Source organism: Falco punctatus (genome assembly GCF_963210335.1).
Source record: "Falco punctatus genome assembly, chromosome: 4".
Classification (NCBI taxonomy): domain Eukaryota; kingdom Metazoa; phylum Chordata; class Aves; order Falconiformes; family Falconidae; genus Falco; species Falco punctatus.
This window is the reverse complement of record NC_137583.1, coordinates 24,783,041-24,808,917: the sequence shown is the minus strand read 5'-3', so window position 1 is coordinate 24,808,917 and position 25,877 is coordinate 24,783,041. Positions and strand designations below refer to the sequence as shown.

The 25,877-nt window shown below is 42.8% G+C and overlaps 1 protein-coding gene across 3 annotated transcripts in view; it reads left to right on the top strand.

The window, feature by feature from the left end:
- The first annotated feature begins 1,135 nt into the window (after nt 1-1,135).
- FGD5 (FYVE, RhoGEF and PH domain containing 5) overlaps nt 1,136-25,877 on the top strand; it is a 110,060-nt gene continuing 85,318 nt past the window's right edge. For 2 of the 3 annotated variants that reach the window (XM_080387544.1, XM_080387542.1), the window contains exons 1-2: nt 1,137-1,405; nt 11,003-13,943. In XM_080387544.1, coding sequence (XP_080243670.1) covers nt 1,393-1,405; nt 11,003-13,943 — 2,954 coding nt within the window. In that variant the 5' untranslated portion in view covers nt 1,137-1,392. Of the gene's footprint in view, nt 1,406-11,002; nt 13,944-25,877 lie in introns of all 3 variants that reach the window. The other variant, XM_080387543.1, reaches the window with a different exon arrangement.

Here is a 25,877-nt window from a genome sequence, read left to right as displayed (position 1 = left end):
CCCCCTCAGCCTGTTGGCATGCAGAGCTCTGGGACGGTGCGAGCAACCGTCCTGCCCTGGGGAGGAATGGCCCCTCCCTGCCTAGGGAAGCGACCCTTGGGGTCAACTATGCCTCCCTGGGGTTACTTTGCCAGGGGAGGGAAATGCGCAGAGTTGCACTTTCTTGCGTGAGCTCCACTGGAAAAGGTGGCAGGGCTATATTATGCCTCCTTTGAGAGGAAGGGGGCGATCCAGCCTTGACTGGGGGTTGGTGCTGCTGCCAGCCCGAAAACGGGGAGAAGAGCCCAGCCACGGGATGCCCGCGTTACCTTCACTGAGCCAGGAGCTGGTTTACGGGAGAGAGGAAAAAGACAGCAGGCTGGAGCTGTCTCAAACCGCTCTGAGCAAGCGTGGTTTGTATGCGAGGGACCGTCCGTGGCTTCCCTGCACTCAAACACCGCTTCCAGCAGCAGGTGCTATCGGCTCCGCAGGGATGCTCCGGGCCAGGGAAAAATGCCCGGGGCGGGGCGGGGCTGGGGCGAGGGGGGCTTCCCCGAGCCTCCTTCCCCGTGGGGGTTCGTAGGCTGGGGCGGTCGTGCCCCACTGGGGAATGGAGCGGGGCTGGGAGGATGGAGGGAGCGGGGGGTGGGTGCGGGGAGGGTAGTTGGGTGGATCGGGGAGGATGGCTGGAGGGGGGGAAAGGATGGAGAGGAGGGAAGCGTGGACGGGAGGAAAAGGATGAAGAGGGGTAAAAGGATAGCAGGGGAAAGGATGAAGAGGGAAAGGATAGATGGAGGGGATGGAAGGAGGAGGGGGGGACGGAGGAGATATGGGGGGGGAGAAGGCGGGAGGAGGAATGGGGGAGGAGGGCGAGGAAGGCGCAAAGAGGGACCAAGGGCAGTGGAAAGGGAGTGGGGGATACGAAAGGGGGGGCACGCGAAAGGGGGGGGCGGAGGACAGGGCAGCCCGCTGCGCCTTTAAATGTTCGCGACTTAGGCTTCCGTGCTGCTTCCCCTCCCCACCCCCCCCACCCCCCCGGAGCCACCGGCATTGCTCCGCGGCAGAGGATGCCTGCGCGCGCCCGCCCCGCCCCGCCCCGGCCGGCCCGGCCCGGCCCAGCCCAGCTCCGCGCGCCTCCGGCCGTGCGGGGCCCCGGCGCCGGGCGCCGCCACCGCCCCCCGACGGGCCGCGCGCGGGGCAGGGCGGGGGCGCGCCGCGGCGCTGACCGTCCCCGAGCCGGCACCGCCGCCTGCCCAGCCCGCTGCTCCGGGTCCGGCTGCCACGCCCGCGCTCCCGTGCCCCTGGAGGGGCTTGTAGGGCCGGGCTCGTTCGCGCGGGGCGAAGGCGGCGGCGGCCCCCCGGGACCATGCTCTGAGCGCCCGGGGCAGCCAGCGAGCGAAGTTGCGGTGGAAGATGAACAACGCCGGTAAGTGCGCGGGTCCGCCGGGATGGCTGTCCGTCTCCGGACATCTTTTTCCCCAGGGCCGGCAAACGCCGGGCGGGTTTCCTTCCTCCGGTACCGGCACCCTCCTTCGCTCGGGCCGGCACACCCCGTCCCCGGGGCCAGTATCACTGGGATGGCACCGCTCGTCCTGGCTCTGCTTCTCCGGGGCTTGCACGCGCACAGCCCCCTGCCCCGTCCCGGCAACCCTCCCTCGGGGCCGGCAGCTCCTGGGCCGTGCCACCGGGACTGGCACCTTTGCTCCAGGCCCTCCTCATCCCCCAGCTCGGCAGGTGCTCGCTGGCTCTCCGCGGGGCGCCGCGCACCCCGGGGCTGTGCATACCCCATCGCTCGCCCCGCCGGGACGGGCACAAGCCGCAAGCCCGGGCGTGGCGCGGGTTCCGGGGACAGCCAGGCTGGCGGCTCGGCAGGGCTGCGCCCGCTGAGGGATGCGGCTCTGCGCCCGCTCACGCCTCGGACACACTCAACGAAGCCCCCAGGGTATTTGCTGTGACTTTCTTTCCGAAAGTCTGGGTTTTGAGGAGGTAATGTTTTTTGCAGAATTTTCTCTCCAAGGCAAACCCAGACCCTTCCTCCTTCCTTCTGTGAACGTCCCAGAATTTTTCCTTGATAGAAACTGGGAAGGTGAAAGAGACGGGACGAGAAGGGAGCAGATATGAAAGACAGGACGTTTAACAGTTAAACATTAAAAGAAGTCACTGGAAAATCGGGGCAAACCTTAAATTCTCCATCAACACTTTCTGATATTCAGGGGTGAGGCATGTGTGTAAAAAACATAACAATCCAGCAAACAATTATTACTAACGCAGGAGTTACTTAGAAAAATCTAGTGCTGCATCTAGAACTAGAGAAGAAGGGGAATGGTCTTTTTGTGTTAGCCCTGAAATTTTCCGCTGTGTTTAGTTGTTCCAGAAGGTGAATGTTGCTGGGCATCTCACTTGCACAGGTACTTCCCAAAGCCCAGAGATTTCACCGCTACATACCTTGCCCTACAACTGTTGTGTTGGGAGACTGAATCATTGTTTGCCAAAGTGCAGGGAACATAGGATTGGAAAGGATCTTTTAGGTCAAAGCTAGCCCTCTGCTGTTGTATCAGTGTGTCATACCACTCCTCTGAGTTTAAAGCAAAAGGTTCTTTTTCCCCTTGGAGCGGAGAGCAAGACACTCTCCTACCCCAAAAGTGGTGACATTTCCATTCTGTTTTCTGATTCTGTCTGGACCGGACCCTGTCCCTCCCAGGAGACAAACTCATTTGAAAGCTAAGTGAGCCAGCCAAAAATTGCTTGAGCTGTGATGCTCCAACCTCTCTTTCTTCATCTCTCCGTTATTTAGAACTGACTGGCTCAATCTGATCCTGTTGTCTGTGGATGTGCAGTGTAAGGAATATCGGATGTTTCCATTTGTAAAGACTTGAATTTCACTAGCAGCTTTTATTTTTCAGAAAGGTAGGACTGAACAGGACTACCTTCGTTACCAAAAGCAGTACCTGTTGTTACAGAACACAAAGTCCATATTACTCCTTCTATTAATTCACCAAATTATATCTTCAGCTAGAACTTTTTAGGTAGCTCTCCTGATAGTCCTCTCACAAAACTGAGAACCTCTTTCCACTGCTAGTTCTAGTTTCCAGACCAGATCCATCTCCATTTATTCTTGTGATTACATTGTCCTTTTGCTTAAAAATAGTTCTTTTCCTCCTCTGGTGTTTACCTCCTGGTTGTATTTATAGAGCGCTCATATCCCTTCTCAGCCTTTTTGTTTTGTACATTCACACAATGCAAGGAATGTCTCTCCCATCAGTGCAAAGCAGAACTTCCTACTGAATCTGGAGGAGAGGGCTATTTATTAACTGGGACAACTCAGGGACCAGCATTAGTGATCTTTGTATTACAGTAAGTAATACGTAGCCCCAGTAATCAGAGTCGTATCTGCACACGTATATGGTAGCCTTGATCCCACAGAAGTTGAAATAACAGCAGACAGAAAACAGGAAGGGAGATATGGATTATCCTCAGAGATGCGGAACTGATATGAAAAGAAAGATGAAGCAATCCACCCAAGGTCACAGGAAATCTGTGGTAAGAGACAAGAGACAGACCCCCATCTCTCAGCCTCATACATAGGACCTTCCAGCCTCTAAGCACCGACTTGTTTGCCAGGTGCTGAGACGATGCTGCCCATAGGAAGAATGTACAGATGTTAGACTACAGATTGTTCAGAGGTGTAAGCAGACTGTATATTCTTTCAGCTGCTACTGAAAATGTTATAGGAAAAGCTGCCATATGTACCTGTCAGGGAATTTTAACCAGTATCTTCTTTGGCTCCTAGGAGGCAATATATGAAACAACAGGTGAATATAAGCTGTCCACTGTAATGTGAAGTTCCTGTTGTGAAGGCATAGCCAAATTGCAAACATCACAAACACTTACAGTTACATTAAAAAGAAATAAAAGCCAGTAGTTTAGAACCAAGATTATTTCGTTGTTGTGTACCTGCAGTTTTTCATAACCGAGTCCCCCAGTCCTACCAAAACTTGTATGTACAGTCTGCTAGAGACAGTGAAAATGCCAGAGAATTTTCAGGATCAAGATTTTTTTGGGTCAAAATCCATCCTTTTCTGATTATATTGTCTTTAGATTTTTTCCCTTCCTCAGCAGTGTTTCTCTGTGAGGTGTTACCCGTTGTATTATATTTACAGATGGCTGCGATAAAGTTATATAGTAAGAGGAATTTGTAAGCTATTGATCTGGTATCCCAGAGTCATAATGCATTGATCTAATCATAGAGGATGGATTCCAGTAACTGTACAGAACAGCATTTTATTTCTGCAGAGAGGGATGTGCTCGACAGCCCAGCTGTTAATAGTTCAATTAAGATTTGTAAGAAGACAAAAATCCCATGGGATAGTTACTACTGACTATAGGTCTGTCTTCACACTAGTGGAGCCTTCTTGCTATATACAGAGTACTTTTGATCACACATTTGAAGAACATACACTGATAAGAGAGGATAGATGTTTTTAAATATATGAGACTTAAGCAGAAGCTGAAATGCCATTTTCACAAATGCCTGAGGCATTTAGGGGCCAATGATCTACTGACTTTGAACAGGGTCTCATATCTCAAGTGCCTAAAGCCCCAGTTTTCAGAAGACACTTAAGTACCTGATTCCTGTTCAAGTCAAAGTGGGAGCTGATACTTAAGTCTGGACTGAGTTCCCATTTGGAAAGAAGACTTGCACTCCTATATTATTAGAAAATCTGAGTCTAAATACCTTTTCCACTTCAAGTGACTCCCATGCAACTGCTTTCATTTCTTATGTAACTTTCATAATTTCAAACTTTTCTCTGATCATGTGAGGTAAGTGATGCATTTACATGCTGTAAAGCAAAGAGAACTACTTTTGCAGCTCATACTGCAAAATTAATGATATCTTGGTTATTTATAGTACATTCTGAGATCCTACGAGTAACAGCACTGGTGTTTTATGAGTTGAACCCCTCAAAAGGGTTTATACTTTCCTTGTAAATCATGCTACCTCATCTATTTAATCTCTAACATACTGAAGCAGGTTGCACAGCTTATGCTGGGTACTTAATTCAGAATGACATTGCAGTGGCTTATCTATATAGGCAGCTTTACACACACTCACTGTCTGACTTGGACAGCTGGCAGAATTTTAATTACAGGTTGGAACCTACTGCTTCTTGTACTGGAAATGTAATACATGAGTTTTAGGAGAGACTCTGCTTGGCTTGCCTTACGTTCCTAGTAGCATTACAATAGTGGTTGGTGCCCATGTTTTGGCCAGGTCCAAAGCCAGCTCTTCCTCTGAAAAGAAGAGCTGTCCATTTCACTTACAGTGAAGCTCCATGTGTTACTTTGATAGGACGCTCTTGTCTACCACTCTCTCAGTAAGGAGTAAGCACCATGGTCAAAACACAAACCAACCTGTTAGACAAGCTGCAATAGACACAGGTATAGAATTTCCTCTCTGTCCTGCTTTGTAAGAACTTGGTGGTGTTTGGTAGCTGAGGTATGGAAACTTCTACCTATGACTGTAAGTGCAGTCACACTGTTTCCATGAGTTTCTGGGTTTGTGCAGCATTTGGCACATGTGGCTTTTGTCAATGGTATGAGCTCTTAGCACTGTCATGCTTTGACGTGAGAGGAAGCGTGAACATGTTGGCTGCTGGTATAGGGTAGGTTCTTTGTTGTTTCATCTTGTTGCCTGGTTCATAAAATAGAAATGCTACCATGAAATAACTTCTGTCCTTCCTGGTCCAAAGAATTTTTATGTCTTATCATAGTGTTTTGGCAAGTGACATGTAAATTAATTCCTCTATTTGCTGCTATTCTTACGGTTGCTTATTCCCTCAGTGGTGGGACTTTGCTTTCTTCAAACAGGGAATTTGATCCCAGTCTTTGGAAGAAGTTACAGACTTTCTTGATAAAGGCAACGGTATAGATACAAAGACATACATTGATGCCTATGTAGTATTTTAGTAGCACATTCGGATTTAAGAGAAAAGCATTTATATAACAGAAATAAAGTCTGCTAATTGGCAGTAGTGAATTTCTGTAGTAGTTCTCTCTGTAACATTATCAAATGGTGGTATGCATAGTCCTGGGACCAAGATTATGTTGATACTGTCCAACATTTCCTTGGTAGGAAAGCAAACAGAAAAGCATCAGATGACAAAGTTCACTTTATGATGTGAAGATTGGTGAAAAGGTAATTAACATAGGAGGCAGGGCAATTATATAAACAGATCTGGATCATTAAGTTGGATCCATTCTAACAAATTACACTTAATGCATATTATAAAGCTATCAGTTTAGAGGCAATGAACAGGTAACACAGCCTTGGGAACACTTTAGAGGTCATAATGGACAAGCAATTCAACCTTATAAAGTAACAAGCTAAAATGGAGAATAGTGAGAACTGGATCTAAGAAAGTACTGAACTCTGTAGACAGCATCATCAGTACCCACTGTGAAATTCATCCCATAGGTCTGCCCTGTGTATCTTATAGGGGCTATTGGAAAATTGGAAAAGGTTCAGAAAAAATCCAAAAGAAAAAGCTGCAAAGATCTAACGAGTTAATTTGTTTAGTTTACAGAAAGAAGATGTACCAAGACATAGCTGTAGGGAAGTATAGGTCTTCCCTAAAGAAATACCGAATAATAAAAAGAGTCTTCAACCCAGTGGAAGAAACAATAACAGATGTTGGAGATAGAAGCCAGGCAGCACTAACTGGAAATAAGGGCTTTATTTTAAAAATGAGCAATTCATTACAGGAATCAGATAAGGATGATATTAAGGTATATAGTCCACCTTTTGCTGACTTCAGACCAAAGCTGTGTAGATGGCAAGTTTTAATATAGCTCGGTGAAATTCTACAGCTCCTGATCAGAGCTGAATTAAGACTTTCTGATGCCCTTGTCTGGCTGTTCTCCTTCTACCTCCTGTTTCTTAGGCACTTTCCATCTGTGGATTTCAGTCCCTTCCTCCTGGTCAGAAGCAGTGACAAACAGGACTTGTGTGCATTGGTTCCCACTGGGATTCTAGGTTTGGTGCAGTCTCATCCCACTGTTGCAGTGTGGTCCCTCCACCTGCGTTGTCACTTCCATCCATAAGCTCTGCAGATCCCTGAACTATGCAGTGCATTTCTGTCCTTTGTCCTCAGTGTCTCTCCTATTTTAACATATGTCTGAGCTGAATTAATGCCAAAAGCCTGAAGAAAACACAGGTCTACAAAAGTTTGTTGGTTAGAAAAAGCTACTTTCAGCAACTTAAGAGATGCCTGAACTGAATTGTGGCACCACCCAAGGCTGGAACTAGTATCTGCAGTGTAGAGCTAAGTAATTTCCTGGGCAACTATCAAAAACCATGGGCCTGGGGCATGTCTACAAATGTTCCTGCAAACGTGAAATCTCAGTGTTTAACTAGGTCTTCACCCAAAACCCAGCTGCTTGATGGGGGTGTGTTGGTGTTAGTACATATGGTCCCTTAAAAGCCTTAATTAAATTCTAGGCTAATTCCTAAATCTGGAGAACATTTCAAAGTGGGTAGTTGCAGTGTCTCAGGCAATACCCCACTACAAAATGTTTATTGTTTCTAATAAATGCTTTGAACAGTGAGGGCTGTATGGGTTGATTGTCATTCCAGGAGAGCTGCTAGGCTACTTTTCACCGCTTAGAAACTTGGCGGGGAGGAGAGTAATGTCATTTCATATGGGCCATGGCAGGAATGGAACCATGCTGAAGTGCAGTTTTGCCTGAAGGAAGGTGGGTAAGGAGAGGAAAAGGTCCTTGTCAGTACAAGGAAGCATCGAACAATAAGGGGAGGAGCAGGCTAAAGAAATTCCTATTCCCTAAGAGTTTCCTTTTAAGCACAAGGTGGGTGTGTCTCCCTCCAACATAAACCACATCCTAAAATAAACATGCACAATTATTTATGAACATACACATTCCTTATGGTGCAGTGTTGTTTTGTGTCCATTTGGAAGTTACAGCCAGAACCTTTCAAGTGGCTCAGACAACAAAAGAAGCAGAAATTTAAGCAGAATGAAATTGAGTTGATAAAAGGCAAAGAGCAGTGCTTTCTTTTCAGTAATTGGGTTATTTTTTAAACAAACACTTGTACTCTTCCCACTGCCTCCCCCTTCCCCTAAAAAAACCAAACACACACCCCCAAAAAAACCCCCAAAACAAAAAAAAACCACAACCAAAAAAAAAAAGAAAAAAAAAAGAAAAAAATTGGTTAAGGAGCCTCGTGAAAGAAGGGCAAGATCAATGCACAGAACAGTTAGGAAAAAACTGGAAGGAATCAGTAGTGACCAGTAGCTGGCACAAGTGGGTCAGAGTAGGATATCACAATGCCTATTATTACCGTACTACAAAAGTGTCCATTACCATAAGTGCTCTTCTTCTAGCAATGTTACTGAAGGTAGCAGAAGGAAAAACTCAGGATTACTTGGTTCCTTTTGCTGTATAAAATTATCACTGGAGGGAAAGTAAGTAACTGTGTTTAAGCTATTTATTTTTTTAAGTGTGTCTGCATGGTTATTTTACATAAAGAAAATGACTTCATTACATTATTTTATTTCAAATTTGTTCCTAAGACAAAGCCTGGGAGATCCTAGCATTCTCTGCAGTCCAGTCTTTTTCTTATTACTCAGTGTTTCAGTACAGACACTCCATCTGACAAGAGGATGGGAATGCAGAGACTGTGCTCAAGCCTTGTCACATCCCAGGAATGGAGTAGATATATTTGTGTCCTGCTCTTGGACAGACATTCCTAGGAAAAGCCAGAGACTGTAGGAAGTGGTGTAATACCTCCAAAGTGATTTTTCTTCCTTGAGGTTAGTCCTAAAAATGCCTCATTATGGTGCTAAGGGGTGCATTGCACATTTCTGGTGGAAAAGGTGTAAGGAATCAGTTCTAGCTAATCAAAATTTCATGCATTTTACTACCAGAAAGTTAGTTTAGGATGTTCAGTCATTGCAATAACTGATTTAAAAATCCAAAAGGTAGATCTGGCTGGGGAGCCAGGCTTACAAGACACTCAGCCCACTTCAATTCCTTCCCTGTGTTTTAACAGTTTTCAGCACTCTGCAGCCTTTAATTGCTGCAGACTTGCTGCTGGCTGCAACAGAAGCAATGGTACTTCAGCAGTGGTGGAGTGTTTGGCATGTAACATTTCTGAAATAATCTGGAGGGAAAGATTAGCTACCCATTCTGTGATTTCAATAGTTAGACAGATATTGTGCAGCTCAAAGCAGCAGTGGATACTGTGAAACAAGAGTACACACTACAGTACTGGAGACTGACGAATACGCAGTTCTCTCTCCCTCCTTTTCCACAAGTTGTTTTAAGCCTCCCACATTTGAAGCTGGGTCAGATAAACCCCCAGATACAGAATAATTCTTAATCAGTATATGCAATAAGGTGCCTTATTAGAACAGACTTTTCATTCCTGGGCTGAGCTGAGATCACTGACTCAGTTTTTAGCTTACATGAAATCTCTCTGGTGTCTCATAATTCTAGAAACACTGTGGTCTGGTTTATCAGAATGCCAAATTGCCAGCATCTTTCTGAGTATTGGAAGAAATTTCAGCAAGGTTAAGAAGATCTGAAGAAACAGCCTCTTGTATCTCCCAGAGTAATGAAACAAGTATGCCAGTATTAGTTCAATAAAAATTACTTCAGTCGGACTAAGATAAAAATAGGAAAAGTACTGTGACACCAAATATCATAACAATCAGAAAATCATTTTTAAGCAGTTTGTATTCAGTATTACTCTGTTATTAGTATGAAGCACAGCTGAATTGTAATTGTTTTCAGTTCCAGATGTCAAAAGTCTGCATTCCAAAATACTCAAAATGTAACAGCACAGTAGCTACACTTTCTGAAATATGATTTAGGATAGGATTTCACACAGGAACCATGTCCTAAATGGTATCTCTTGAGATGCTGTTTCCTTATTTCCTGTGTGTAGGGCATGAGGATTTTGCACAAGGACTTGTTCCTGGCTCTCATGATGAAACTGTTTGTCCTGTGCTTTTCCTTGCAATGGGGAGCTCCCCTTTTTTCCACTAAAATGTGTTAATTAAAATTATAAAAATATATTTCTGATTAATTAACTATGTAATTACCTATTGATGGCTAGGAGGCATTATAAGAGCAAAACCCCTTCTCTTTACTTGTTACCATCTGTAACCATTTGGTGCACTGGCTTCTTTACATATTTCATCTCATCTAAAATCTCATGAGGGAGGATCCCTATTGTTGCCTATTTTTGCAGCCTTTCAGCATTTCATTTAGTTAGTTAAAGAATATAAATTTCAGGACCAAGACAGCGGGAAATGGCTGTGGCATATAAACTATACTGTGAGTAAAATGGCCATACATGACGTAATTAATCTAGTTTCAATCTAGTTTATTGTCAATCTATTTGAATTCCCCTACATGTGTCAGCACTTCCACTAGAAAGAGTTAAGAGACTCTGGCTGGCCTTATTTTGCAAGATAATTCACTTTTTTAACAGCATATTTTGACATTCAGAGAAGATTGTACCTGCAAGGGGTCCTGGCATTTACAGGAGGATGGGAGATCTTTTGACTAAAGAAAGGACTGAAGAAGCTGTATACTGAAAACTGAACTTAAGTTTAAACCAGTAACTCTTTTCATGTTTTGGGCTGAAGTATTTTATTCAGTGCATTATAACTCAGCTACATAATCAATGGAAAGTATTAGCTGAGCTTTCAGCAGACCATCTTATGCCTTATGATTATGTTGTTTGACAAATAAAATGTAACTCCATATTTTGTTCCATGGTAGTGGCGGATGGGAAGGCTGTGTGTCTGGGCACCAAGCGCTCACTTGAATTTAGCTGAAGAACTCCTTCATTTCTCTTTTCAGAGCTGAGCCTTTTATTGGCTGGAATCCTTCTGCATTAGAAGTCATTGGTATAAGATAAAGTGTGATGTAGGATATATTCTGATGGCTTTTTTAAGAAACCAAGATGACTAACATGGCTTTTCTCTCTTTTCTCCAGAAATCACAAAGCCACCACTAGCACCGAAACCAAAGATTATTGGTCATCTTTCTCCAGTAGCTGTCTCCAAATTTTCTCCTTCACTGCCAAGGGCTGATACTCTTCATAACCTGAGCTCTATGTCTAGGGGTCCCAAACCACCTATTGCTCCCAAGCCAAAATTCTCAGCTGACAGTGAGGGCAAATCCAGTGTTTATACCAACAATAACTTAAATAAATGCTCAAATGGGAAACTGGTGTGTCTTGATGGAGAGCTGTATGAAGGAAACCAGTGCAATGCTGATTGCCCAGAATCTGAGGCGGATAATGAATACATTGTAGTTCCTGAAACTCAGCTGACCAGCAAAGACTGTAATGACTTGGAACATGAGCATGATCTGAACCTAGATTCCTCTGAGGAAAATGAAGTCTTGGAAACTCCAGAAGAGGTAGGGAAGGAAAAGGATAACATTGCTAATGATGAGGATACTAGCAATCGAGACGTTACCGAAGATGAGCACCATAACTCTTCAGATATTGCTGAACCAATGGAACCAGACTCTGAAGAGTCAACCAGAGACTGTGACCAGTCTGAAGCACTTTGTGAGGAGTCCTCAGATGCCCCCGATGGGGATAAAGATGCTTTCAAGAATGTAGATGAAGATGAGGATGTTGTAAGTGATTGTAGTGAAACAAAAAACAAGGAGGCAACTCCTAACAACCTGGAACTCTTTACAGACAACAGTGATTGTAAGACTGACAGTGATAACATTTTGAGTAGAGATGAGGAACTAAAGGGTGATATCTGTAAAGATACCATTTTAATGCCACTACCTGAAGATGAATCGATCCCAGGTTGTGAGAAGGCAGGGCAGGAGGAACTGCCCACGATTTTAGAAAAGGGAGATGAGTGTCTAGCACATGATGGTGACCACGGTGTGCATGCAGAGCTTGATTTGAACATGGAGGGGGAGTTAGAAAATGATGACTGTGCAAGCCCTGACGTGCTGCCTGATGAGGCCAGTGAAGAAACAGCTCCTGGCTTAGAACCATGTGAAAATCAACCCAGCACTGAAAATGGTTTAGGAGAATCCATCCATCAAGCAGCAGCTGAAGAGGAGGAAGCAGACACAGATGAGCACAGTAATACAAACACAGGAAATGCCAGTGATACCTGCCAGATCACTGAGAGGAGAGGTGAGGAGAAGACACCAGAGGTAGCCTGTGAAGCAAGCGAAGACTCTGGGAAAGAGGAGGAAGAAACTGTGAATGCAGAGAATACGGATGCTGCCTGTCAGATTGCTCCTTGTGAGAATGAATGTGGTGAGGGAGTACCCATGGAACATTCAGATGAGAATCTTCAAACAGAAGGGACCTTTCTGGATGAAGAGGGTGTGATCTCCAATAGTCTACCTAGTAGTCCAGGGATGGACCCAGAGCTGGAAGATACGCCTGCTGAAGAGCATAGTGAAAATATTGTGGAAACCTCTAAGTCAGATGAGCTGCAACTTGAAGACAATGAGTTGGAAGCAAACAGCCTCAGCAAACGTGTCCCAAGTCCACATCAACAGGTCCCACTTGAGGAAGAGTTAGAAGTCCATAAGCATGGGAAAATGAATGTAGAATGTGGGACCAAACACATCTTGCATGAAAATCTAGCAGTCCCTGAAGTGGTCATTGTGCCTGAAGAATCAGAGGAAAGAGAAACTAGCAGTGATTCCCTAGATGACCCTTATGTGCTTCCTGCAGAAAATGAAATTGCTCATGATGGGCAGACTGATTTAGGAACTGATTGCAGTAAAAGGGATGGATTGGGCATGGATGGTGAAAACAACTTGCTGCCCATTGATTGTAAAAGCATTGTCACTAGAACACGGTCACTCTCTGGGAAAATGCCAGGCTATGTCCCAGAAACTGTTCCAGAAGAAGCTGGACCTGAAACTGATTTACCATCTTCCTGCAATGGCTCTGGGACAGAAGTTTTAAGCAATAATTTACTGTCAGTGGAAGGAAAACCAACGGAAGCCAACAGAGCATTACCAACCAAGTCAAGACGTTTTATTTTATATCCTCGATCTTATTCTGTTGAAGGGAGAGAGATACCTGTCTCTGTTTACAGAGAAAGTGATGGCTGTGTACTGGATGATGGTAGAATAAAAAGGACAGAAGACAATTTGTCTTTGCCTTGTGTCAATGGTTCCTCAGGTAGTTTTTCCCAGAGAAATCACCTTTCATCATGTGGCTTATCTACTCCATCCTCAGTTGTTGATATACCACCTCCTTTTGAACTTGCCTACATCACCAAAAAGCCAATCACTAAAAGTTCCCCTTCACTTTTGATAGAGAATGACTCACCTGATAAGTATTCCAAGAAAAAGAAATCTTCCTTTAAGAGGTTCCTCACTCTAAAATTCAAGAAGAAAACTGAAAGTAAAGTCCATGTAGATGTTAATGTTTCCTCTTCAAGGTCCTCGTCAGAGTCCAGCTATCACGGGCCTCCAAGGCTGATGGACCTGGACAGGAGGAGCCTAAGTAGTTCACCTCAACTAAAATCACATGTGGGGAAGCTCCGTGCATCTGAGTCTCCCTCGGCTGTTCTTTTCTATAAGGATGGTAAAAGAAAAGGAACGCCCAAGTCCTTCAGCAAGAGTGTTTCAAGGGTGGAGTCCTTTGAGGACAGGTCCAGGCCTCCTTTCATGCCACTCCCATTAACAAAACCTAGGTCCATTTCTTTTCCCAATGCTGACACATCTGACTATGAGAACATTCCTGCTATGAGCTCTGACTATGAAAACATACAGATTCCTCCTCGAAGATCCACCAGAGCAGGAACTTTTACTGAGTTTTTTGAAGATCCCAGCAGGGCATTGTCTGCTGCTAATGAGAATGACGGCTATGTGGATATGAGCAGCTTTACTGGCTTTGAGAACAAGCAGCAAACCACAGACCAGGAAACAGAAAGGTACTGTAATAAATTATTATGTAAGACCTGCTAACCCTGGCCAAACAGGCAAGGCCTCCCCTGCTAGGTGTCATAGGCAGGTCCTCCATGTTGCTTGGCTTATACCCCTTCTCAGGAAATGCTTACAAGAAAGATTGGAAGAATACAAGATAAGCCTTTTTCAGTGAAAATAAAAAGACACCAGATTAACTCTTTACCTTGTAAATGTATGCTAGCAAGTCCAGTGGATCTGGACCCTATGGTTTATAAATACAAACCAAAGAATGTTTAAAAACATTTATTTTATCCAACGGATCTAATTTTTTGTGGCTTGTGGGGTGGAGGCAGGGGGAAAAGCTTGCTTTGTTCTTCAGTAAGAAACATTTCTGTCTTGACTGAATGAAAAAAGAGCCTATTTGCTGGAAGGGTTCCTGCTTCAATTTTTCATTCCTGTCAATTTCTCAAAGCAACACTATATATGTAACTTCTCTTTCCAAGTACATCAGTTAAGTGTAGACCAGAAAACCCCAAATCATGAACTAAGACTAGACAATTTTAGAAGTTGCTTTAAAACCTATCATTATGCCCCTTTGACAGAGCTGCTGGTTTATAAATTAATTAAATAGCTCTGTCTGAAATCACATGCATTGCTAACATTAATAACAATCTGTGATCCTATTCCATTAGATTATTTGCAAACAATAAAATGTCCTTTTCATAGTTACACAGGAGCAATGCATTCAAGACCTTTGAATTTGTCGTCAGATTATAGCATATAATCAGTGGAGTGCAGAGGTGTAAGAAGAGTGTTTTCCATTAAGTTCATGTTAAACAGGTAATGAGAAAACAAGGTGCAAAGCAAATGAATGAAAAGGAATGTCTTTAATGCAGTTATATTTTGTTAGAGCTGTGTAAAAAAGATAAAACATCTTAAAAGCAAGGTTTTCCTGTCCATTTTCATCTATAATTTTAAAGATTTAATACTCCTGCTTTTTTGCAACATTTATTTTTTCTGCTCCTCTCCCTTGTCATTATGAATGGAAAGAAACATGGGCATTTCACACATCCCTCTTTTGGTATTTCAGACTTGGGGAGTAAAAGAACTTTTCTTTAACGCCTCTGAGTGAGTCTTGCTAACCATTCCTAAAACAAGAATGATGTACAGTGCTTTGTCTTTCCGAGAGGCAAGAACTGGCAGGGGAGGGGGAGGTATGACAAGGGGACAGAGATTGCATCAGTGGTTAAGCTGTCGATCAAAACATGTCTGAAGCTGAGGGGTCTGGGATGCAGGTCTGTGGTTTAGCTTCGGAGATGTTGGCTGCCTCCAGCGTTGGGAGCCCCAGTGGTGTTGACACTGGGACATGGTGGGGTACAGTGCAGCTTCACAAAGCACACAGCCACATCCCCAGAGCTCTGCTTGGAAAAGCCGGTCAGTTCTTTGTGTCCATGAAATGCCACCCATTTTAGGTAGTTCTTGAAGAACCAAGTTTAAAATATTAAAACTACGTCAATTGCTGTGACTTGGGCCCATTTATGAACTTCTGGTGGAAGCCTGTTTTTTCAAAGGGAGAGCCAATCCAAACTGGTTCAGGAAGCCTCAAGGTCAAAAAGTTTCAGTCTGCTGCTTGTTGTGCATGTAGTTTTTGCTGTTGGGGGTGAAATGAAGGCTAGGCTCCTGAACAACCCCTTTATCAAGATAACCAGGATGGAGGGGAAGAACATCAGGCAGGCAGCGATATACGTGCATTGCTGCTGAGATAGCTCTTATTTGCTGTATTTGTTGGGATGTTTCGGCCAAAGACATACCTGAAAAGCTTTGATGAAATGTAAATGGGTAATACACATCCAGTGGCATAATGTACTTGGAGAAACAGTGTATGGTCTAATCGTAAAGCAAAGCAAACTGTACAAGTGCACGTACATGAACCTATTTACACTTGCGTACATGATGTATAGACATGGATGTTTTATTTCCTGCTAAAGCAGTTCTGCCTAAAATCTCTCTCGATAGATTTGAGCTTTCTAATATGAATGCCTATCAAACACAGCTCTACCACAACCACACCGGGATAAAAGTTACTTTGAACTCAAGCCTCAGGATATGAGCAGGCTGATTTCAACCATTTGAGAGTACAAGTGTGTTGGATTAAACTGTTGCAATACATGAGACTTGAGCCCATGAACTTCCCTTTGGTGCATTCACCTGCAGAGCCCTGGTGTTTAGCATCTGCTGATACTTTGTGGAATTGCTACGTTTTTGATGAATGGCCAAGTACAACTCTTTTTATTACACTTCAGAGAACAGAACGTGAGAGTGCTATTAAAGATTATAATAATATGGGAACCTCCACTACTGTGTGTGATTGGGGAAAAGCGGGGCAAGTGGGGGCCTTACATAAATTGACAGAATGAGAAGAGTAACTGTTCAATTTTCTTGCTTAAAAGGAAAGACCATGTGGAGTAGATTTAAGATAATTTCTAATTAGAGGCAATCAAGTTTATAGAAAAAATCAATAGCGAAAGGGTTCTAGAAATATATCTTAGAATTACCATTGCCAGAATAGAACTTGGAATATTGTCCCCTGAAGGGCAGTTATTGTGTATCCCCAAAATTTAGTTATCTGGTATTAACAATTAAACTCTGATTTGAGTGTATGACAATATAGGTAATCATTAGTATTCTGTACAGTGAAGAAATAATGGGACAGAAGTGGAATTGGACAAAATTCCCCTGATCTTTCCCTAGTCCACATAGCCTATATCAGACTCAATTTTCATTTGTTTTTGAAAAGTCACTTTCCAGCCCCCTTTCTCTGAAGAGCTGCCCTACAAAGTACAAAGCAACACAAACCAGTTGTTCAGGCTGAAAGCAAGACAGCTGTGCCCCACCTCTGGAACAGTACACTGTAAACTGTAGCATTGCCTTGACCCTCAACAGCTACAAGTCAGAGCAATTTCACCAAAGTTACTTGCTAAACTTTCATCAGATGAGAGTCAGTTAGAATTAAAGTACTCCGGCACGTCTTAAAAAATTGCTTCGCTAACCCAGCTTGACCTTCAGAGCATTAGCTGCGCATATGGCAGTGTGATAAACATCAAGGGGATGGGAAAGAGATACCTCAAACACTTATTTCATAGTCTACCACAGTATCATTTCCAGTGCTTTTAGGAGAGATTGAGAGAGTCTTTTATCAGGGTTTAGATAAGATCAGGAAGATGGCATGGGTTGGGTGTTTTCAGTTCATTTCCCCTTTTTGCTTTCTACTTAGTCCATGATTTGGATTTACCAGGTGTGCTAAGTCTCAATCCTTCTTTCTGCTAAGATGCTCAAAACCCGGAAAGGAAAAAAGATAGGGAGAAGAGAGGAATAAAAGGAATATACCTGCAGTTCCACAGCTAATGCCACTGTGATGTTGAACATTCATAAGAAATGAGCTAAAAGCCCATGTTCCTGTTACCTGTACAGTCCTATATCCTTCTACATAAAATGGTCATCTATACATACTAGAAAAACCTCAGTCTCATCATTGTACTTAAACAACAGCAGGGCTTGATTAGACTTTGACTGTCAAGGGAATTCTTGAGGGCCAGTGTGGGGATTCCAGTGCTCTGTGCAATGACACGAAGGCTCATGGTAATTCCCAGTAAGTCTCTAGTCTCATGCCTTGCAGTCTTATGCCTGTAAATTACTCCCAAGGCTCTGACTTTCCACTCCTTTTCAAGACATATGGTACCTGATTCTTCTCAGCTTTAGTACAGTCCAGAAAACTGATAACCTCTTCAGTATCCTGTTCCTTTGTAAATGTGTTTTATTCCCAAGGCATGTGCTTCTTTAAGGAAAAGATGGAGAAAAATTTGTCTTTAGTAGAAAGTCAGGGAAAAAACACAGTTTATGCGTGTCAGGCAAGTGATACTTTTCCTTTAATTTGGCCAGACCAAAGCAGGAATGCACAGGTGCTTAGAGACTGATAGAACACTGTCAGTATCTGAACTGCTAGCGTTGGAGAGGATGCTTCATGGGTAAGCAGCTACATTAAAAGATTTGTAAGCAACCCTCTTTGCACACAGCCATAGTCAGTCTGCGCTTCTGCCAGGCCTACGCACAAGATCACAAACTATATCAGTGCAGATCAATTCCAAAATGTATACCAAAATTGTATTATAGATAGACAGCAATAGAACCACTGCCTGTGGTTGATGGGCCATAGAGAGTTCAAATACCCCTCCTTTAAAAAGAGAAAAATCCAGTGGATGAGCAGTTACTTCTCCTCCAATGAGTATTTAGCTGTCCCCTTGCTCACCACTGGATTCATCAACCTGCGTTCTGTCAAATTATGCCACTTAAATGATTGTATCCTCTGTGCTGCCTGCAGGTCATCAGTCACTGATCAGCTCCAAGACTGCAGCCAGGGACAGTCTGTATGACCATCTATTCTCTACCCTTCTGTAACATACACCAAAAAAAGCCTAACAACAGCTAAGCATAATCAACATCTTCAAACATGAATTCTCCACCTAAAAATGGTCTGAATAATATGCTACTCAGACCTTCATATGCCCTTAAGCTTAAGGTGAAAATTAAACCATTAGAGTCAATTTCCTCCAAAACAGTACATGTTTTTAACCAATAAAATCAAGATGTCATATTCCTGGCGCGCTCTGCTCCTTCAAATGAGAAGCACATACGTTATATAAGATTAAATCACCAGCACTTAAGAGAGGCACAGTGTGGTATCTAGGCACAGTGTAGGAAAGATAAGGTGAAAGTCTAGAGATAATTATGTAATGGAAGCTTCAGTATAAATAGTACACACATCAAAATAATAGTGACCAAGAAAAGACAATCAGTGTTGTCATGTTTAAAATACACAGAAATGTACAGGAATATTAATTCATCTTTTGTTAAAATTGTGAATCAAAGTCATTTATATAACTTCAAGAAAATTCACAGTGCTCTAATTTACATAAAAGACCAATACGTTTCCAAATAAAAAGAAAGTTCTTAGAAAATCCAACACAGCAATACTGTTTGTCAAAGTGGCAGCATGTCAGAGGTGCTCAGATACTGCAGTGAAAGACAGATGGGAAAGCCGGAAAAGAGATGCTTATTTGAGGAGAAACACTCATGAAGTTCATAAATGTACCTGATGTGATTTGAGAATAACTACGGAAAGAATTCATCAACTCTTCGTCAAAGGCGGATGCAGAATTGAGCTCCGCTCTTGATCCGCATCTCTAACGTTTAAAAATTAGATAAGTTCTTGCTGAGCTAAGGCTCAGTAAGGGTGTCAGTTAACCTACAAGGCTGATATTTAATGCTTAGCGCAGAGAGGCACAATTTGAAAGTCTGATGCATACAAGGGCAGAAGCAAAACTTCAGGACCATTCTATGAAGTCCAGCGGAGTAAAGTGAATTAAACCTGCATGCACCCATTAAAGCAGGGGGAAACTGAAGATGCCGCCTCTTCATTTCTTTAAATTAGTTGAATAAAGCAGGTTTTCTTCACCAGTTTCTTCACCTTACTGTCCTCCATTTTCTTTCAATTATTGAAGACATTTGAAACAATATAACTTCTAAATAATACCCGCACCAGAGTGTTAAATCTCCAAGCATGATATGACTGAAGCCTTTAAGAGTGTCTGCTTTCAAATGCCTGCCATAGATCATAGTCTTTGTATACTTTCCTCATTGCCAAAAAGTTGTGGAAATAAGTATGTTGGAAGGTTGTGGCTCACATAGTCCATCAGTCATTCAAGAAAATGTAGCTATGATTGTGGTTCATAAAACAACTCTGTTCTCCTATTAGAAAAAAAACCCAGAACTGTTTCTAAGAAGGTGGGTTGTTTTACTGCTACTTCATATTCTTCAAATTCACACACTTAAGCCCATTCCAAGCTTATGAGAAAGCTGGAATTGTTTCTGTAAAGGATACTAGAAGAGTTTAGGAAGTCTCTAAGTCTCTTCACAATTGGTTAGAGATCTCTTTCATTCAAATATTGATCAGACAATCAACAAAGAATTAAAAGGATTTTACTGAAGATGGCTGAGATTAGAGTCTGGCCCAGTGGATCTCTATTGCTTGTAAGCAGAAAGCACTTTTTTTATAATAAATGTCATTACCATTCTTTTCCGTTAAAGACTTTTACCCTTTAATAAGAGGGTAAGTAGACAAAACTTTCCTCCCCAATGGTGATCACTGGCCCCCATGTGCTGTTGTCACAGATAGGCAAGTTTGTAAAAGCCTATGTAAGAAAATGGGTGAGAAAGAAAAAGTGCATAAATTAAAAGAGATCATCTGCGTGCTAGGGAATTAATTGTTGAGCTAATACCATCCAGTGTCTATGGCTGAACTATGTGGCACTCAAAAGTCCTTAAATACAAAACACAGTCTGTCAGTAAAACATGAACATAGAGACGCTAACTCCCTGCTACTTTGAATGCAGTGATGAGTAGCTGAGCTTGGCCCTCAGACAGTCATTCTATAGACACTTGAAGTTTGGACAGTCAGTGGAGCCGATGGTGGAGTGGAGATTTTCCCTGGGTTTCTGTCAGGAACACTGTGTGCAACTCTCTGGAGCACAGAATCAAGCTTTTCGACAGGTTTCAGTGAATGCATCTTGCCAAATGCAAAAACATCTTCCCACTATCTCTTGTGGTTTATATTGCATTTGGAAGGGAAGTGCCAATTTGTGACCTGATTTGAATAAGGCAAAGGGCAAGAGGTAGAACAGCCAGATACAGTGATCTGACCTAAGTTCATTGTCTAAGTAAGGACTTTTCAGGTAAGAAAGCAGGTAGATGTGCCCTCTGCAGGCCACCATGCTGCTTTCCCAAATAATTCTTGTTGCAATTTGTGTTTCCCTGTCATTCTGGGGACATTAACTGCGGATCCCAGCACACACTGAAGTTTTGGGGGAGATCACTGGGGTAAGGGAGCAAAAAGCCTTTCCAAGACAGTAATTGTAGTTGCACATTAGTTTTACTGTTACTGCTGAACTCCCAGGCTCAGGGAAGGAGTGGTCCTTAAAATTGTGCGTTTACTGACCCCATATACCATCTTGATTGCAGATCAAAAGTTCCCCGTGACCACTCCCTGAGGGTGTGGCGGGTTATTGTCTGTGTAGGTCCTGTTTCTCCCCTGATGTCTGATTCCTGCAGCAGTTCTACAGTGCACAGGCTTTCTGTGAAAACAAAGGAGCAGGTAGAGTGGGTCCAAGCAGGAGTCATCACTTTGGCAAAGAACATAATTGCTTATCACAAAAGGATTACAGCTTCTTGGTAAAGTCTAACCAAGTAGCACAAGCAGATATGACAATGGTTTAGCATTTGAAGTGTGCTACTACGCAGCTGGCAGAAGAATCCTAACAGCAATGTCACCATTTTGATCAATTCTGAGAAATACAGCTGTGATATTGCAACAGATAAGCACGGCAAATAGCCACTAGAAACTCCTGAAGCCTTTCACTCCTTGGATAAATGCAGCAGCAATAGGTATGGCTAAAGCACCTGATTGCTTTTGATACAGATGCAACGTGCCCCTTCCATTGATAATTAATTCAGTTGAACTGTGGCCCTAAGAAAACCATAAGGCTATGGTTGTTTCTGCCTCAGCAAAGAGCAAACGAGGGGGAAGAAATCTAAAGAGAGAAGCAAGAGAGTCTCATACACAAGGAAGACTTGTGAAAGGAGAAGCAGCACCAAATTTCCAGATGTTTCTGACATTTTCTAGAAGACAGAGGCAGAAGAAAGGCACATGATTTGTTAGCCAAAGAACAAGATTTGCTCTGTAATATGCTTGCCCATATGTTGCCCATATCCATACTATTCTCATCCCAAAGAGCAGCCCAGTTACTTGTTTCTTGTCAAGGGTAAAACTCAAAGATAATTTTCTCAAGAAGATAAAATCAACTCATGCTTTGTTTTTTCTACTTGTCCCAGCTAGAGCTACTCAGTACAGGCATGACTGTCAGAGAGTATCCAGAAAAGACCCCCATTTTCAACACTTTTCAAACTGTCTTTTGGCTTACTGCTGTATACAATAATACCAATGCTACCGATAGTTCATGCTGTTTTACTCTGCATTTGGAGCAGAAGGAAGATAATTCTAGGCTAGACCTGGAGACAAACCTAAGCAAAGTAGCCTCTCAAGGCACCTGGATTTGGGAGGAAAGTTAAGCCCAGAGCTACAGATTCAGCCTAGATTTCAGATAATTGTTTTAGGAAAGATGTTCCCATCCTTTCCTCTTTTTGCTTTCTCAGAGAAACAAATCCTGGCTGCTGATGCTACTAATTTCCTAGTTCTCTGCCCCATAAAGCCCTGCCCTGTGCCTACATTAAGCTAGCATGCACCCATAGCAGTGATGAGAAGCTTTACAAGAGGGAGAATTTCCTTTTCATAGGTCGAGTGCTTCCTAGGGTGGGTGACAATGTTAATTATGTAGGTAGGACAGAAGTGGTCTACTACTGGGGCTCAGGTCCCTTAAAGACCTGTGTGGGTCTATCGTGTGGAATTCTGCTGACAGTTTTTAAGCCAAGGAGAAATGTGGTGATCATAGGCATTGTGATAAGGTATTTAAAGAAACATAATTTATTTTTAAAAAATTATACATATATATAAAAATATACGTACCTTTTCATTATGTCAGTGTGGAACACATGCGGTGCTCTGGATCGGTGCAGTTGGGAGAAAGTCCCATAAAAATGCTGTAACAGAGGGAAGGAGGATCAGGGGATTGAGCCTAGAGACCAGGGAAAGAGACATTTTCACTTCTGAGCTGGTGAACATGATGGAAAATAAAATCTCAGAAGCTTTCATCAGTTGTTGCATTTTGCAGCATAAAGCTGAAACAAAGTTTTTTAACTTAATTGCAGAGCAAGGGATCCCAGTGCTATACCTTAACTTCAGGCTGTGCACAGCCTATTGAAATTCTTGACAATAGCCACAGCCAGCTCTGAAATGAGTCATGTCTTTATTTCTGTTTACTTTAGTATTGTCTGAATTGCCACAGGGAGTTAGAAGGTGATAGTGGTTCACGCAGGATTTCCAGCTGCTCAGAGACAGGGAGCAGTCTGTGGGAGATAACCCGCCGCTGCTTAGGTCTGGGCACAAGGCATGCTTCACCTTGTATGTTCAGGCAAGAGAGGAGTGGGGAACTGCCTTTCCAAGACAGCAAGGACAGAAAGACAGCTTTGGTGGCGGAGCTTTTCAAACAAGCACCTTTGAGAAGTGTCTTTGGGCAGTATTGTTAATGTCTTATTAATACTGAAGAAGGAGAGATTTTAATACATTGTCCAGATTTAGGTAATAATCTTGCAGCAGCTCCATGCCTGCTCTCCTGTTTCCTCATATCCATGGAGCTGTTTGTCCTGGTTCAAGCTGAGGCTGCAGGTATGGGGAGAGAGTACAGTCAGGAAGACAATGTGATCCCCCGTCAGAGTTTTGCCTTGCACCTCACCATCACACAGCAGGTGCATCCCAGCATAGCCTCCGAGGGCTGCCGCTGTTCAGCCACAACATGCTGGATCTAACTCTGGCTTTGTTTATCATAGAATCACAGTCCCATATACCTCCCAGGAAATGGTCCCAAGTCCTCAGTAGATGTTGGCTTTATTAGCAGCTGGACTCTATTCTGATGACTACTTTTCTGATCAAATTACAGTGCAGAGGAGGAATGTATACATGTGGCCATCTTTAATGTCCTGAGGGCTTATAAGCCTAGGTAGAGTTCTTTGTCTTCTATTTCCATTACATGAACCAAAAATGTATTTCAGTGCAGTTACACAAGAGGAGAGAGTCTGCTGTGTATTGCAGGTTTGCCCTGGATGATGTTTATGGGGCACAGAAGTGATATTGGTGAGATTTAAGCATTCCTGGCACCACAGAAAAAAAAGCATGCACTGCAGACAGGGTGGTGATTGGCAAAATGCAGCCTGTTTGAAATGGTCGGGTCTTTTACTGTCAATGAGTGTTCTATGTACGCCTTTCTCCTCTCCCACCCCCACCCTGAGCCTTACTGAGAAGATTTATTGAATGAGAGATTGCACATTACAATTCTTCAGCCTTTCCAGAATCCATTGCTCAATGATATGGGGTATGTCTCTAGATTAGATTTGTAACAAACCCAACAGAATGCTATAGCATTTTAAATGCAAATCTAATCTAGTAGTTTATGGTTTGTTGTGTCACCCAGCAAAGTTATTTATAATGTACAGTGCATTTTTAATTATCCTACAAGAATTCTTCTTTTACAGGACCCAAAGGCAGTTAATGTAAAAACTGCCTTAAAGATTTGCTGTTTGGTGGCATACAACAATTAATTTTATCTTAATCGACCAATTAGAGTTAACGGATGGAAGAACATAAGTAAGAGGCACCGTGTTTTGCCAAGACCCCTCTTAAAGAGCTTATCTATAAAAGGACCCTTTCACTTGGATTAATTAGATGCTATCTTTCAAAGGCCGAGAGTAAGCAGTTTTAGACCTACCATCAGTGAACACCTTTTGGTGTTCTGACTCATGCTACACCAGCTTTATCAGTATCACAGGGATGCCCTCAGACTTCTTTTTCTCAAAGGAAATACAGCTAGGTACTGATGAACTGAGACACGTGATAGTTGCTTGGGTCTGTGTTCAGCAGCCTCCATCCAGCCATTCTCAGCTGTTTCAAATTAAATACCCCTTCAGTCTGTTGGCACTTCATCCTTATGTCTTGAATACATTTAGTAAATTTGGACCAAGAACTCGGGTGTTAACCCACTGCATCTCCCTGATGGGTCCTCTAGGCAGGCAGACCTATTAAAAATAGCCAGTTTGGCGTTTCTGATGAAAGTTTCTCAGTGAGGCTCGTTGACCCTCTTACATTTCAGGTATCAGACTGCATTCTTAGTTCTGAGAGTTGGCTAGGAGAGCTCAGAAAGGTTGCAGAAAGTAATGGATTGTATACAGCATGACATATCTTTGAAGTCAAATCTTCTGGTCCTTAAATATAAGGACAATATGTGAGCTAAAACTGAGCACCTCAAAATCCTTCCTTTAAACTTTTTGCTTTCACATTGTCAGGCTTAAAAAGTCCATACAATGGCAGTGAAATAAAAACACATTACAGTAAATACACTCAGGCTAAAGAGCCACAATGAAAGTGACATATCATAAGATGACAAAAATGTAAAAACATATTATAATCTGTGCTGGACAAACAATTTATCATGCCATTTGATTGCAGTTCTAAGGAAAAGCATTGCTTCAGTGGCTTCACGAGAAATGAAATATGTGTGCCTAACTGAAAAGGCCATGAAAAAAACCCCAGCAAACAAAGGAATTCTGTAGTTCCCAACATTTTTTCTGATTGTTTAATTTGCAAGTAAAAAAAAAAAAAGAGATACTGAAGTAAATTGTGAACTAAAACATACTTTTGAATTGCAGAATTAAGATGGTTTTGATTTTCCAGAATTGGGGGGGCTGGGGGGGGAGAGAATTAATTAATAGTTTATAATCCCAGCCAAATGTCACACATCTATGTGATTTTCAGTCATGACAAGCCTCGTTTTTCAACTTAAAAAGCCTCAGCCAAGCAGAAGTTCAGCCAGCTCTGATTTTAATCTGGGAACTGAAACTGATGTTTTAGGAGACAGAGGAGAGCCAATGAGCAGATTCATTCAGCCCGATGTATTAGCAGTTAAACTCTGTTTCTCTCTTTTTGGAAATACTCTGCTTTAACAACCGAGTGAATCTCTGGAATGCAAAACAATTCAGTTCATTTGATATTTCCCCCAAACATCAGGGAAGAAAAGCCAGATACAAGGTCTTGGTTAGTTTAGAATTCCAGGAGCTCTGTTTCGTGGTAAGTCTGCAGGATAACTGAGTTTCAAATCCAGTATGCGTGTTCAAGTCCAAAGGGAATACCTGCTGGAAGGACAACCATGAATATAAGAGGTTTCTTAGTAGTGTCAGTTCCT